General features: G+C 35.1%; 1 protein-coding gene across 2 annotated transcripts in view; it reads left to right on the forward strand.

Moving 5' to 3' along the window:
- The window catches only part of USP32 (ubiquitin specific peptidase 32), a 181,976-nt gene that overhangs the window by 53,154 nt on the left and 112,874 nt on the right, over positions 1–15,948 (forward strand). For both annotated transcript variants that reach the window (XM_063109752.1, XM_063109753.1), the window contains exon 2: positions 1,618–1,745. In XM_063109752.1, the coding sequence (XP_062965822.1) occupies positions 1,618–1,745 (128 nt within the window). The remainder of the gene's footprint in view (positions 1–1,617; positions 1,746–15,948) is intronic.

Here is a 15,948-nt window from a genome sequence, read left to right on the forward strand (position 1 = left end):
ACAAACGTCTATTGAATGAATGATTAGCTATCTGCCAGATAGTCTTCAGTCTTTATCTGGCTGGTCCTGTCTGCCTTACTTGAATCTATTGATCAGCCCCTTCTTCCTGGCCTTTGGAGACTACATTCTTCTGTTTCTCCTCTGTCCTTCTAACTATTCTTTATCAGCTTTCTTTCTCTTTATTTTCTTTATTTTACTCTTTATTTCCTTCTTCTTTAGACATGGTAAACATTGGTTCCTTCCAGTTTTGTATGTCTCATTGTATGTCTTATTCTTGGTTTTAATTATCACCTATATACAGATGACACCCATCAAACCTCTTCTAAGCTTTACACCCATAATTCTATAAATTCAGTGTATCTCCCAACATCTCCCATATTCAATATGTCCTTAACAGAGTTTATTATCTTTTCTTCCTTATTTACTCTTTTGTTACTTTTTCTGTCTACATGATAACATCATCCTTCAAGTTTCCCATGATAGAAACCTGGTTATTATTCTAGACTGCCTCTTCTGTTCTCAGTCAAGCTTCAAGTTCTACTGACTTCTTTCTAAATATTTCCCAGATTTAGATCCTTTGTTCTTGTAGTAGCAATCTGCTTTTTGCTTCCAGTTTTCTTTTCTATGCTATTGGTAGAGTAAGCTATCTGAATTTTATCCCACTGTCTTGTTTTCTATCTGCCTGGAGTTTATATTTGAATTGTATCTGACTGTATCCCCTTCTTATTTATTATGACAGAAGAGTCTCTGTGACTTAGTCTTGCTACCTCGCTAGGTTTATCATTTACTACTATCTGCCTTGCTTATTTTGCTCTAGTAATATATGATACATATCTATACATCATTGTACTTTGAAATAAACTATTACCTCTGAGTCATATGCACTTGTTCCTTTTGCTTGGTTTAGCCTTTAAAATTTAATGTAATCCTCCTCTCTGTCCAGAAGCCTTTTCTGTGTCCTTCAGCATGGGTCAAAGGAACCATTTCTGTGCCTCATCATGATTGTTGTATCAACCCCGTAATATTAAAGGGTATTTATGTCTCTGTCCTTGCAGACAGAGGTGGTTCTATACATTGGAAAAAGACGTCAGGGCCGAAAATGAAGTAATGACTCTGAAATTTTTTGGTTTTGATATTTTAGGTTGTTAGTATCATCTATTATAAATTATTTTCTTTCTAAATGATGACAAAATCTAAGCTAACCTTGAGGACTATCTAGTACTTAGATAGATATGTGTTCAAGAAGTACAAATGATATAATTGTTATCACAAAAGAAATGAATGTATTGCTGCTGAAAACTTTAATGCCAGAATCCAATGCCATTGAGCTTACCTGCTAATTTGAAACATTTGTTACTTATTCCTTGCCACAGCCTAAAATTTGTATGCATGTTTTAAACTTTTGTCTTTTGAAACTAGTGGGTCAGGAATTTTTGTACTTATTTTCTAGATTAGATTTGAAAATATTAGAATTATGACTAAATATCATTGGGTTTGTTTTACTTACCTGAAAGAGAAGTAATATTTGCCGATTTTCTTAGGAACTGGCTTGAAAAGATTTTAAGATACTTTTGTTCTCACTTGTTTTCTTACCTGTCTTCTATTTCTAAATTGCAGTTACAGATGTAGAGCTGAAACGACTGAAAGATGCCTTCAAGAGGACCTGTGGACTCTCATATTACATGGGCCAGCACTGTTTCATCAGGGAAGTACTTGGCGATGGAGTGCCTCCAAAAGTTGCTGAGGTAATCTCTGTGTTCTAGATTTTTCCTTTAAGGTAGTTATCTGCTAGCTTAAATTCTTGAGGGGCCTCCTGGACTTAACAGATTTAATTTTCCACAGTTATTTTTCTTGCTGAGTACGTAAACAGGTTTTGTTTTATATGTCAATATGGCTGTGTCCTTAGAGCCCAAATGGGAGTACTACAGAGATGCAATTCTGCTTCTTTTGTACTTTTGAGCTTTAATAGCCACTGATTATAATCATGGGGCCGTTTGTATGGTTGGCTTCTCATTCTTACAAACTTCATCTCTCTGACATAAAATTTTTATGTTCTGAGTATGTTTTATGAGTTTTATGTTAAAGAAAATATTTTCATATAGTAAAACCTAGTTAATACTATAAAATTAAATGTTACAAGTGAAACACTAGTTTATTGGAACTTATTTAAATTCTTACTTAAACTCTACTAAAATGTTCAGGTAGAGATAAAAACTGCTTAGTTGATACAAATATTCCCTTTCTAAAAATAAAAATTTTACTATTTTGTAGTTATGTACGTAGATATGTATTACGTCATTCTAAATATGAAATAAGAATAAAATTTATAAAACAATAAAAATTATGATAGGAATTTTATTATTATTTTTTTTGGCAGCTGGCTGGTGCCAGAATCTGAACCCTTGACCTTGGTGTTCAACACCATGTTCTAACCAACTGAGCTAACCCACCAGCCCTGTGATAGGAATTTTAAGTTTGGTATAGTATATAGAACCTTAATTAGTCATTTTTAATTAACACAGTTTCTCTTTTGAACCTTGTTGTTTAGGTAGTATAGGGATTGCATTTGTTGTTGTCTTCGTGGGTTTTTTTTTTTTTGTATGGGGGGTGTGAGATACATGTTGCATTGTCTCTTACATGCATTGTGTAGAATTGTATACTTTCTTGTCATTTCAGATTTATGACAGGGCTAGCATTTTTCTAATTCTCTTTACTGGGCTCTCTGTTTCAGTATGAATTTATTTTTGTATTTTCTTTAAATTTTTTTGTCTTTAGTGCTAGTAACATAAAAACTTGGAATTTAGAATTTTCCATTTTAGGACCTAACTAGCAATTTAGTATGATAATGTAAGTTTCCAGTTACAGGAAGGGACTTAAACTAAGTTCATACTAATTAATACAAAATGCTTCCAAATTCAAATAGTATATAACTTCAGTTTTTCTCCCCTCAGTTCCTTTCTTAAAGTCAAAACTGTCAGACCCAGTATATTTATGGTGCTGAGAAAAACTCAGAATATATAACCCATCTCTTTGGATGACAGTCTACATATGTGCATATATGTACACCTATAAACACATCCATTCTGGTTGTTGCCCATTTTTTAATTGGGTTGTTTGTCTTTCTGATACCTGTTTTGTACCTACATTTGTAACTACATTTTACTTAATTTTTTTCTCTGTCTCATAAGGATGTATGCTTTGACACTTTTTTTTAATTGAATTATAATTGATTATTCATATTTTTGGGATTCAATATTGACTTATGTTGATCAAATCAATATTACTAATATCTATATTGTTACAAATTGTACTTATTCTTTATGCCCGTTGTCCAATCTCTCCCTGTCCTGCTCTCCCTCCCCCCTCCCACCTCTGATAACCCTAGATTTCTTCTCTCCCTCTGAAAGAGTAATGGTTACTCTGTTGATTTGTTGCCTAGATGATCTGTCCAATGCTGAAAGGTGTGTTCAGGTCCCCCGATATTATCATAGAGCAGATGCTTCTTCTGTCACTCTGGAATGGGCTTTGTGGAGAGAGACATCTTCTACTTTTCTTTGGTTTCTGCTGGTGACTCTCCTTGTGTCAATGCACTCCAGTGGCTGGCGGACAATCTGCATGGTGGTTGTGACGTCTAGCCACTTTTGTGGCAGCTGTGGTTACTGTGGTGGCTGTGGTGGGCCACCCACATGGAGGTGATGTTTTTGGCATGCTTCTTTGTGCTGGTGGTGTGCCTGGTTGTGGGGGTGGTCTGGTCCCCAGCTCCATATCCTGGGTCCCCAGGTGGGGCCCCAAGGTGCTGGCGGTGTGCCTGGATGGTGTGGGGGGGGTCCAGTCCTGGCTCTATGCCTCAGGTCCCCTGGCGGGTCCCGAGGCGCTGGCAGTGTGCCTGAGCCGCAACCAATTTTTTTATTGTTTGCTTACTTCTAAAACGGGAACCTCCGGTGGGAACCAGTACTTGAGCTGTGTTGTTAAGCTAAATTGCTGCTCTGCTGCTGTTTACCTAGGAAAGACTTTTTGTGCAGCTCAGGGTTTAATGGTTGACCTTATAGTACTTCCAGTTCTCCAGAGACCTGGTGCACCTGGGTTGTGTAGAAACTCTGATCTGGGCCTGAATCTTTTCATCATACTGCACCCCGTGCAATTTTGCATTCCCAACCAGACTCCTGCGCTGATTGGGGGGTGGATCAGCTGTCCTTGCTGTGTCCCAGTGTTCTCCCGGTGGGCCCATCTCACCCACTGCCCATGCTCCAAACACCTCCCATGGGACAGGCCCTGTACCATTCCCTTGCAATGACTCACTGGCCTCTGAATGGCTCCCCTTTTTCAGCTGTTCTGGCTCCTCGCTCCTACGTGGGTCCACAGGAATCCTGTTAGTGGTCTTGCTGTCCTGGGGGCCATCAAGGCCCTCTTATCCCCTGCCACCTCCAAACAGCTGCGGCTTCTGCCGGCTCCTGCTCCATGTGCTCAGCAGTTCTAGCCTTAAAGCGGCTGCGGCCCAAAACACTCCAAGCAGTTTTTTCTTTCTCTCACTGTGGCTTCTCCCCCTTCATGCACTCTGTAGGTCTCTCTTCCTCTTCCCCTGAGCTCCAGCAGCCCCATCTTGGCTGTTGTTACATTTTTATAGTTGTAAATTGGTTGATTTGTGGGAGAGAGTGATGCTGAGGACCGTCTTTTCCGCCATCTCGACTGGAACTCCGGCTTTGATACTTTGATACATTAACTTTACACAACACTCATTAAGTGACAACTATGGGCACTTTATTGAAAAGGGGTTACTAAAGTTATGGTAATATTGAAACAATTTATTTTTCAGTTAGTATTGCCAGGGCTGTGAAGAAAGCCATCTGACAAAAGTAATTAGCGTTGAGTTCCTTAGGATTAACGAGGAGTTGTCACTATTAAAAAAGGAGCTTGTTTTCCCAGATTTCTAATTAGTAGCTTTAGGTAGTTTTTTTTTTTTTTTCTTTTTTTTAAATTTTGGTTATTTTTTATGGTAAAATTTCCATTTGCTCTTTTATATCTTCTATTCCTATGCTGAGATTTTCCATCTTTTCATTTATTTCAAGTGTGTCACCTTCATTTTGGGGGGGCATTTTTATAATAGTTGTTCTAAAATCTTCATCTTATAAATCCAATATTTGTGTAACTTAATTGTTGGTACCTGTTGATTGTCTTTTCCTAATCGAATCAAAAATTTCCTTGTTCTTTATATGCTGAGTAATTTGGGATTATATTTCTAGACTTTTGTAATATGGTTATGAGGTTCTGAGTCTTGCTTAACTTCTACGGAGATGTTGATATATTTATTTTATAAGATCATTGTTAATGATGATCTTAAGGTATAAGTAAGTTCTCACCAGTCTTCTGTTGGTTGTAGTTCCAATGTCAAAGTTTTCTCTTTGCAGTGCTATTTGGGTCTATGCCACGTGAGTGCCACTCAGTGGCCAGTCTAGGACCTGGGCAGCAGTCTATCCTGAATTTTAGTTCTCAGACTTTGGTATGCTGTTTAGGGTCATATCCATGCATGTGCAGCTAGGAGATAAACCCAGGAATTCAAAAAACAACTTTTCAGAGCTCCTTCCTCCTCTCAATATCCATCTTACTTTTCCTTTCCCTGAGGAGCTCCCATTTTCAGTCCTCCAGTTAGAGAGGTGGGGCTTTAGTTAGCCTGCTATGCCACACACTTCCCACAATACTGTGCCTGTATCCAGAGCCAAGCAATAGGTGGTTGGAGGACAGAAAGAGGGAAAAAACAATGTGAATTTGTTCCACCTTCTTGGCACCATAGCTACTCTGATTGGAGGGTATACTAGGCTAAATAATGGCCCCCCAAAGATCTCCAGGTCCTAACTCCTGGAACCTGCATGTGGCATGCATCTGTGGAATTCTGGTAGTCAATGTACATGTTCTAAAATGCCAGGTTTATTACTTTTTACTCTATCTGAAAATATTTTTATTTATTTAATTAGGGAAACACTTCTTTGACTACTGGAAATAGGTTTATGTAACTACGTATTCTTGGTAGCTTGTTTAAATATCAGCTTGAGATTTTTAACAGATTACTCTCTGAAAATTTGTGAGGAAGAATTACTTGTTCTAATACTGATATTGAAGATATTTATAACCAGTCCTCTCTTGTTTTGTAATGAGTATTCTAGTTGTCCTTGCGATTTAATAAAATAAAATTCAATTGTTGACACAGTGTTTATTATTCTCTCATACAAGTTGTTGAGTTAGGCTTTGATTTTTCCACTTCTCATAGAGTTATATTGTATTTACTTAACAGCTGAGTGGTATAGTGTCTAGGTCAATATAAGTTACTAAAGTGGTTGTAGGTAAGGGCATGAGCCTGGCATGAGTTTAGGAAGATTTTTCTCTGAGCATGCCTGTCTGTTAGTTTGAAAGGGGAGGTCAAGTTAATAAACATAGTTCATAGTTCAGTTTGCTTATTCCTTGTCTAGGTGAGGCAGTTTTTGACTGTGAAGGTAGTACTTTGAAGAATCTTGCTTACTACAACTTTTACATTTAAGAAATAGGAATGAATTACTAATAGATCTAATCTTTCTTTATCTCAAAGGACTTCTGAAAACCTAAGAAAATAACCTCCCTTCAAATCTTGAGAGGTATTAATGAGATGAGGATGATGTAGAGTAAGGGCGCACAGGTAAAGGAAGTAACCTGACCGTAAGGTTACTTATCCAAAGCTAATGAGGAGAACCAGGATTCAAGTTACAAGTATCCAAGTCCATATTTGCTACTGTTCTTTGTTGCCTCCACTGATGATGATGATAACTGACATTTATGGAGTTATTTGCCATGTACCTGTACTGTGCTAAACATTTAATGTAAATTATCTCATTTAATTGTCACCACACCATGTGAGGTATATGTGCTATTATTAATCCCATTTTCTAGATGAGCAAGCTGAAGTTATATAATTTATCCAAGGCTGTATTACCACTAAGTAGAAGAGCTGGGATTTAAATTGGGGTCTGTTTGGTTCTAGAGCTGTTAAACACAGTGTTTCACTGAAAACTCACCTGTAATTGCATGCCTGTAATTGATTTGCCATATTGAATTTTTTTTTTTTTTTTTTTTTTTTTGTGACCGGTAAGGGGATCGGAACCCTTGGCTTGGTGTCGTCCTCACCGCGCTCAGCCAGTGAGTGCACCGGCCATCCCCATATAGAATCCGAACCTGGCGGGAGCGCCACTGCTCTCCCAGCGCCACACTCTCCCTAGCAAGCCACGGGGTCGGCCCATATTGATTTTTTTTACTTTTGTATGAGATGCATAGCATTGTCTTATTTGGTGAGACGGAAAACTGTCTTGTATGGTGATTGTGATTTCAGCCTTTGTCCGAGTTAGGTCTCTGTCAGTATAATGTGGCTTGTGAGGGCAATTGAAAAATATGTATCTTTTTCCTTTCTTTCTCTTACTGTCCTTCTATAATTTTTAACAGATTTTGTGTTCTTATGGTTCACAATTTAAAAAGACAATCCCACAGTCCCCCAGCTACTAAATTTTCTTTCCAGAAGGAAGGATCTTATCAGTTTTTGATGTATTCTATCAGAGTTAAGATGCATCTTACAATTTGAATCGGTATATTTACTCTTTTTTTTTTTCTTAAGGTTTCCTTAGGTTTCTAAAGTAGTTAGTTACCTGGGAGTTTGCAGTATCTAACTCTAGGGAATTTACTTTTTGAATTATTGTATGATTGGGTCAGTGCAGTGTTTTTCATGCTTGATGATATTCCAAGTATGCTATTTATGTTAAGTGTTAACCTTTGGTTACTGAAGAAACAAGAAAAGAACGTCTTGGCACAAACTTATCATTCTTCAAAATAGCATTTTGGAATCCATATCCCTTTAAAGGTAGCCCCAAGCATCATCTGCATATGACAGCATCTCATGGACATTCCCAGGTTTCATTGTTGACTTCTTTCCAGGTGTATTGCTGCCAGTAGCCAATGTATATTTGTGTAAAAAGTGTGCTCTATGCCCGGTTGACTCGTTCTTTCTTGACTGGAATTGGATTCCTGCAAATAAGAGGAAGGAATGAACAAAGGGTAGCCAAACATGTTTCTAGCCTGCTTGATCCTTGGAGAAATAGTGGTTCAAGTTCTGGGAATGTGATTTAGGGATGTAAGGACCTGATAATGTCCCCTGCATCGACTCTAGTTGTTTACTCTGTTTCTTTAGCTTACTCTTTTCTGTCTAGTAATCTCAGCAGTGGGGACTGGAAAGGACCAGAAAAGGAAAGGGAGATGTACAGAGGCATATATTTATGTTGTCTTTTTATTACCTTTCACTACATAGTACAGATGTTTCCTCCTGGAAACAATGTTCTGTAAATGATGACTGCATTCGCAGCCTAACTGCCAAGCTTATTTAGTTCATAATACAGATGAATTACTCAGTATTTTAACCATGTTATAATTTAAGTAGAATTTTGCGGGTTAGCCAGGGGAAATCTAATGGTTAAATGCATTATGTGTTCTAAACCGTCATTTTAACAAACTGTAGATACATAGTTTACTTATAAGTTGGGAATGATTTTCTTTGTTTCTTAATAACTAGAATGACTTGTGAGTTATTTTAATGACTGCCTTTGGGTTAGGTTCCAGTTGATTTTGCTCTGTAATCAGTTTTTCAATTTTCTAGGTAGTTCCATGAGGCCACATACTTGGATAGATGAGTGAACTCACATGATAGGTCAGGATTCAAGTGAGTCACTGTGCAAGGTACCACTGACCCTCAAGAGGGCCAGAGAAATGTACCATGTGGCACCTTATACTTTTGTATTTGAAAACTAAGAAACTAAGAAAATGCTTTTTTTTTCCTTTCCAAAGCAAAGGGTACACTCAGAAAAAATTGGAAAACATCTCTAGCATGATGGTATTTAATAGGCTTAGGTATAGAAATTATTGACTAAATTTTTTCTTTCCAGAAAAGTGATTCAACAAATTAAGTACCATATTCATGTAACCAGTTCTTTGCCATTTGCATACCTCTGTCTTGCTACACCTCCCTTGAAACATAACCGGCAAGACCAGACCAAGTGTTGTGTGCAGATTTCTACTCCTCCCTTTAATAAGCACACTATGCTTTAAGTTGAACCTTGTAAATATTTTGCTGTTAAGAAATCTGGTTCTCATCATAATATACAAGTAGGAGTCATCAAATATATCATGAAACGATGATTGCCTAAATTACAGGCTCCGAATGTAACCTGGCTAAGTTTAAAAATCTTAACCTGTTCTAATAGCCAATGAAAGGGCTTGCAGAAACACTGTCCTTTTTTTTAAAACAAAACACATGTATGCTTTCTTTTTTTTTTTTTTATTATTATTACATGTTAGGATTCTTTTCTAGGCAGTGAACAGATGTTCTTAATTTTTTATTTAAACATTTTAGTTATACAAGATTTCATCTAGACAGCATAGTAACTATAGTTAATAATGATGTATTCTTGAAATTTGCTAAGATAGTAGTTCTTAAGTGTTCTTACCTACACAACACACAAAGATAATCATGAGGTGATAGATATATTAATTAGCTTGATTGTGGCAGTCATGTCATAATGTATACATATATTTAAACATCAAATCGTATACCTTATATATAATTTTAATTTATTAATTAAACCTCAGTAAAGCTGCAAAAAGAACCCATATTGCTGTTCCTTGAGTAGTGTTAGAAAGTCCCATTTAGTAGATATGTAATTTTGAACTTAGAAAATTATTAGAAAAGCATCTCTTTCTGAAGCTCATGCTTTATGAGAGACCAAGAAGATGGGTGTGAAAAGTTTATTCTCTTTGCTGTTATAATTCTTTGTATCTATTATCTAGTTATTGGTGCTTTTTCAAACTAAAAACAACCACCACCACCCAACATTATACTCATTTCCACCTGTGCTTTTCAAACTAGGACTGCAGGATGAGCCAATGATGCTTAGTGACTTTTGTGATTATTCACTGAAACTTGAAATATCAAAAGCTATTTGACTGCCTTTTCTAATAGCTCGATTTTACATGGTTAGGCTTTTGATATTGGCTGTGCAATCAAATGTTAAAAGTTGCTAAATACCCAGCAGCAAGCAGTTTCAGAGACCTAGATTCACCACATTGGCCACTAGATGTATCTTATCTGTTGTTAATGAGAAATAAGAAGAAAATCTTTTTAGGAAATGATATTTGAGTGCATCATTATGTCTAGTTATTTATCCTTCCAGGTATTGCTCTTAAGTATGTTTTAATAAAGACATATTTACATTATTTTTTGGTTGTATTTAATACACATAACCTATTCATTGGAGCCTGTGCTTTGGAAAAGGCAACACAGAAGCAAGTACTTGATGTGTTCTTATTATACTACACTAGATGTATAGTGAAAACAATATCAGTTGTCTAAGTTAATCTAAAGTGAAAGAGCTGTGTTGAAGTTATCATAAATAGCTATATTTTGGAAAATCTTTTTTTTTTTAATGAAATATTTCAGACATAAAAATACACAGGGAAAAATGTTCCCTGGTACTGCCTTGCTGCTTAAGAAATGAAATATTGCAAATACAATTGAAGCCTCATATGTACCAGTCTCTAATAACGCCACCATCACCAGGAATCACTATCTTGATTTTTATCATTGCCTTCTATATTATTATATTTTTGCTAGATACTTATTAATCCCTGAGGAATATATAGTATTGTTTTATATAATAACAATTTTAGAGTAGTTCAGAAAGTTTGTGGGAAAATAGAATTAAAGATAATAAATCTTTCCATGAACTTTTTGAAGTACCCTTGTAATTCTTAACAGTTATATAGTGCTTACAATGTACCAGGTACTCTTCCAGGTGCTTCTTCTATATTAACTTTGTAAACCTCTCAGCAGCTCCATTTTGCAGATGATGAAGTTGAGGAACAGGGAGATTAAATAACTTGCCCAAAGTCACACAACTAGTAGTAGAGCTTAGATTTGAACCTAAGTAGTAAGTATCCAGACACAGGGTTCCTAATTTGTGAGCACTATACTGTTCTACATGTTTTTAAACATATGCAAATAGAATAATATACATATTCAGAAGGGTCTTTCTTTAGATATAGTTGAGGAAACTGGCCCAGAAAAGCGGCTTGGGCTTGATGTGTCTGAGGTCCCTTAGCCTAGTCTATAGCATGAACTTGATTTTGCTTAGGGTAATGGTATACAATTTTTTAAATTATAAAGTAAGATATTGTATTCAACATTAGCTATGTTTAGCTTATAAGGATATGAAGAAAATTCATTCTTATTGAACTGGAAAAGGGAAAAATTTCTTCATGGTTGGATAGAAACTTGTATTTATTTAGCACCTGCCATGTAGTAGCTGCTAGGCTATGAATTCTGTAGATGTTACTACATTTAATCCTCATAAATGCCATTTAGTATCATCACTCCCATTTTACAGATGACAAAACTGAGGCTCAGAGCTGTTAAGTAACTTGCTTCCAATATCTGCTTTTTCTCCAAAACCACACCAAAATACCAGATCTTTTAAAATAATCTCTGTACAAGTGAGCTTTATTTATTTGGTTCTGTATATAAGGCTTATGTGATTTCTCTTGACACTTCTTCAGTTAGATTTGAAATTAGCATGAAGTTTAAGTACCTGCATTATTCTTTATTGAAAGCATGCTCTTTGATGTACCCTAGAAATTTAAAATCTAGCTATAAAGTGGTAATCCACGTTCTAATTAGGTTACCACTTCATTACAGTTTGTGTTACTAGAGTCTTATCAATTTAAACAATTCATGATATGCATTTATACATAACAATCACTACATTCTAAAATACCTTGCCTCTGTCTTCTAATAAACTTGTAATAAACTTTTTTATGCCTGGTATGTACGTTTTTTGAGAACTTAAAAACATTATTTAGCATTATATGACTCAAGGTTTGCCAGCCATGTTAAAATAATCCTTTATTCCTCAGTAAGATTGTTTCTAATTAAAAAATAAACATACTTTCTACCCAAGTGTTTATTGTACTAGTATTTATTATCTGAGTATTCTTAATCTGACTCCCTACATTTCACTATGTTTAAAATTTTTTTTATTGTGGTAAAATATAAACAACATGAAATTTGCCACTTAACCATTTTTAAGTGTTCAGTTCAGTGGCTCTAATTACACTCACAATGTTATTTAGCCATTAACAACATCTTTTTCTAAAACTTTTTCATCATCCCAAACAGAAACTCTGTACTCATTAAGCAGTAATAATGTTCCCCCTTTACTGTACTTTAGTCCGTGATAATCTCTAGCTATGTTTGGCTTTTATAAATTTGCCTACTCTAAATATTTCATGTAAGTGGAATTATACTATATTTGTCCTTTTATGTCTGGCTTATTTCACTTAACATAATGTTTTCAAGGTTCATCCATGTTGTAACATGTATCAGAACTTCATTCATTTTTATGGCTGAATATCATCCCATTGTAACTAATAACTCATTTTAAAAGCAGTCAGTTTTTCACTTAAATCTTTGTCTTTAACATTATTCTTACAGCGTAAAAGTTTTTGTATCTTGCTAAGTGTTGGATGTTGTAAATTGATGTGGTGTAAGTCAACTTGAAAAAGATGTAGAGTAGGGCCGAGCCTGTGGCGCACTGGGAAGAGTGTGGCACTGGGAGTGCAGTGACGCTCCCGCCGCCGGTTCGGATCCTATATAGGACTGGCCAGTGCACTCACTGGCTGAGTGCCGGTCACGAAAAAAAAAAAAAGATGTAGAATATCAGGAATTCAGTGAAAAGTTCTTTTGATTCCATGCCATTTAAATTTGGGGGCATTGAAACAGTTCTATAAATTTGCCTAACCTAGTCCCAGCCTCATTTTCTGGTTTTGGAGATGGTGGCTGGAGATAGAAGCCACTGGTGATTTTGTCACAGTATCATAATCCTAAAGTTTTTGCTGTCTTTACTTAAGCCCCTATTGGAAATCTGCTAACTCTTAGAGATGGCATTCAGATTGTTGAATTGGGAAATTGGAACATTCGTTTCTAGAGACATGAACAGGTCCTTTTCCCCTGCTGCTTCTTAACCATAGTTAATATGCATACTGGTTAATCCCTTGCTGTTCTCTAGATGGAATTAGATTAGTGAACAGTAGGAGAATATTTAATTCTTCAATCACTACCATGCAGCATAAAATTGTATTAGTTTAACAAGCAGAAAGGTCATAGCTTTGTTGGCTGAAATTTCCAAGCTTGATCTTGTTTTTCTATCCTTATATATACTGAGCTTTTAGGAAAACTGCAATTTAAATGTTATATTTAACCTTGTTGCTTTTAGCCAGTGTCACAGCCTAAGGTGGATTTGATTCTTAATTCTATTACCTATTAGCCATCTTTCCCAGCTGCTTTGTCATTTACAAAATTACATGCTTTCTATGTCATAATCCATATCACTGATAAAAAATTTTTAACAGTCATGATCAAAAACAAAGGCCAGTTGGCATTCTTTTAGCACTTTCTTTCCAAGAAGATACAGAATTTTTAATCAACACTGGTTTATGATTCTTCAACCAGATTTGCATGGCCCTGACTATAATTATTCAGTTCACAGTTTACTGTATTATCTAAAATGTAATATTATGAGACTTTGTCTAATAATACTTGTCTAAACAAAGTCAGCATACATTTACCTTAATTCTTATAATTTAATTTGATTACCATTTAAAATATCTAGAACATAAACTTTGTCATGACATGAAATCAAACTTTTTGGTAACTTCTAGGCTAGCTTTGGGTTAAGCATTTGAAGAGGTTGGTCTACTTGTGTGTGATTTCTTAAAGGGAAAAGGAATATTCAAATACAACATTAACTTTGATAATGGTTTGAATTGAGCCCTTTGTTGAAGAAGTAGAAGGAAAGAATTGATATATACAATGATTAAGAGACTGTTTTATTCATTTGGAGTTAGTTATTTACTGAATAATATTCTAAATAATATATTATATTATTCTAAATAATATTTGCATTGTGTGTATGTACCACGTTTTATCTATTCATCTGTTGATAGACACTTGGGTTATTTCAACCTTTTGGCTATTGTAAATAATACTGCTGTGAATATTGGCATACAAGTATCTGTTTGAGTCCCTGTTTTCAATTCCTTTGCTTATATACTTAGGAATGGAATTGTCAGGTCATATGGTAATTCTATGTTTAACTTTTTGAAGAACTGCCAGGTTGTATTCAACAATAGCCACACTCTTTTACATTCAAACAGCAATGTATGAGGGTTTCAATTTCTCCACACCCTTTTAATTTATTTATTTTATTATAGGATCCTAGTATTTCATTGTGGCTTTGATTTGCATTTCCCTAATGACTAAGGATGTTGGGCGTATTTTTATTCAAATCATTTGCCCATTTTAAAATTCGGTTTTGTCATTTTATTGTTGGATATAGAATCCCAGATTGAGTTTTTTCTTCTTCATTTTAATACTTTAAAGGTGTTTCTTCCATTGTTTTCTGGCTTGCATTGTGTTTGATTAGAAGTCATTGATTATTCTTGTTTTTGTTTTGCTATTTAATATGTCCTTTTTTCTCAATGCTTTCAAGATTATCACTATTTTTCAGGAATTTATGATGTACCTTTTTTGGTTTTCTTTGTTTATTTTATTTGAGGTTCCTTCAACATCTTGGATCTTTGTGTTTTTCATCAAATTTGGGCTATATTTGGTCACTATTGTTCAAATATATTTTCCCTTTCCTTTTCTTGGCTTCCAGTTACATGTATGTAAAATTGCTCGGTGAGGTGAGTTTTCACAGGTTACTGAGACTGATTATTTTCTCTTTTCTGTCCGCCCTTCCCCCCTCCACTTCTAGCTCTTTTTCTTCACTGTATTTCTGATTGTGTAGTTCCTATTACTCTTTCTGGGATAGTTCCTATTGCTGTTTATTCAAGTTCACTGATCTTTTATTTGGCAGTGTTCAATATGCTTTTAAAGTTGTGCAGTAAACTTTTTATTTTAGATCTTGTATTTTTTTTACTCTAAAATTCTGCTTGTTTCTTTTTAAAATGTAGTTTCCATTTCCATGTTTATATTTCTGTTTGAGTCTTTGAGCATATTTATAATAGCTATTTTAAACTTTTTGTGTACCAGTCTTTATCATCTCTGTCATTCTTTTGCCTGTTTCTTTTTCTTGTAATTGGTTACATTTTCCTGTTTCTTCTTACATCTAGTAATTAAAAAAAAAAAAATCTACTAGACATCTGTAAACCTTATGTTTTGAGTATCAGAATTTTGTTGTCTTTATTTAAAGAGTGTTGGATTTTATTCTAGAAGACAGTTAAATTAATTGTGGATTAGTTAATCCATTTGAGTCTTATTTTAAAGCTTTGTAATGGTAGACTTTTCTCTAAGTCTGGTTTAGCACTAATGCCAAGGATGGACTTGGGGTCTGTACTCAACGCTGGATCTTAAATGAAGTCTCTCTTCTGATTGGTCATCTCAATGTGAGCTTTGGGTATATTTAGCTTTCCAGTCCCTGGTAGTTGTTTCCTCAGTATTTGTTCTTTGCTTAGCCTTGTGAAATTCACACTATGCATTTGTATCTTATTGAGTCAGAATTTCAAGGGGCCCTTTATTACCTTTTCAGAGATAAGTGTGACTTTACCTTGTGATCTTTCCATGCAATATCTACAGTTAAAAGAAAAAAATGATTAGTATTATGAAATGCATTTGAAGAAAAGAAACATTTTGTTGTAATAGACTCTTCCCTGCAGAGATAGTAATGTAAGCAAAAATATTTTTTAGCAGTAAGAGGAAAAATCTTTTTGATACACATATGTAGGAGCAGTGCTTGCATTTAAATATCAACATGAAATTTTATCAGTATTAGGTAAGTTGTATGCAAATGAGTGCTTAATGTTTTCATGATGTATAGTGGGTCTTTTTTTAAA

This window comes from Cynocephalus volans, chromosome 10, assembly GCF_027409185.1.
Source record: "Cynocephalus volans isolate mCynVol1 chromosome 10, mCynVol1.pri, whole genome shotgun sequence".
Taxonomy (NCBI): domain Eukaryota; kingdom Metazoa; phylum Chordata; class Mammalia; order Dermoptera; family Cynocephalidae; genus Cynocephalus; species Cynocephalus volans.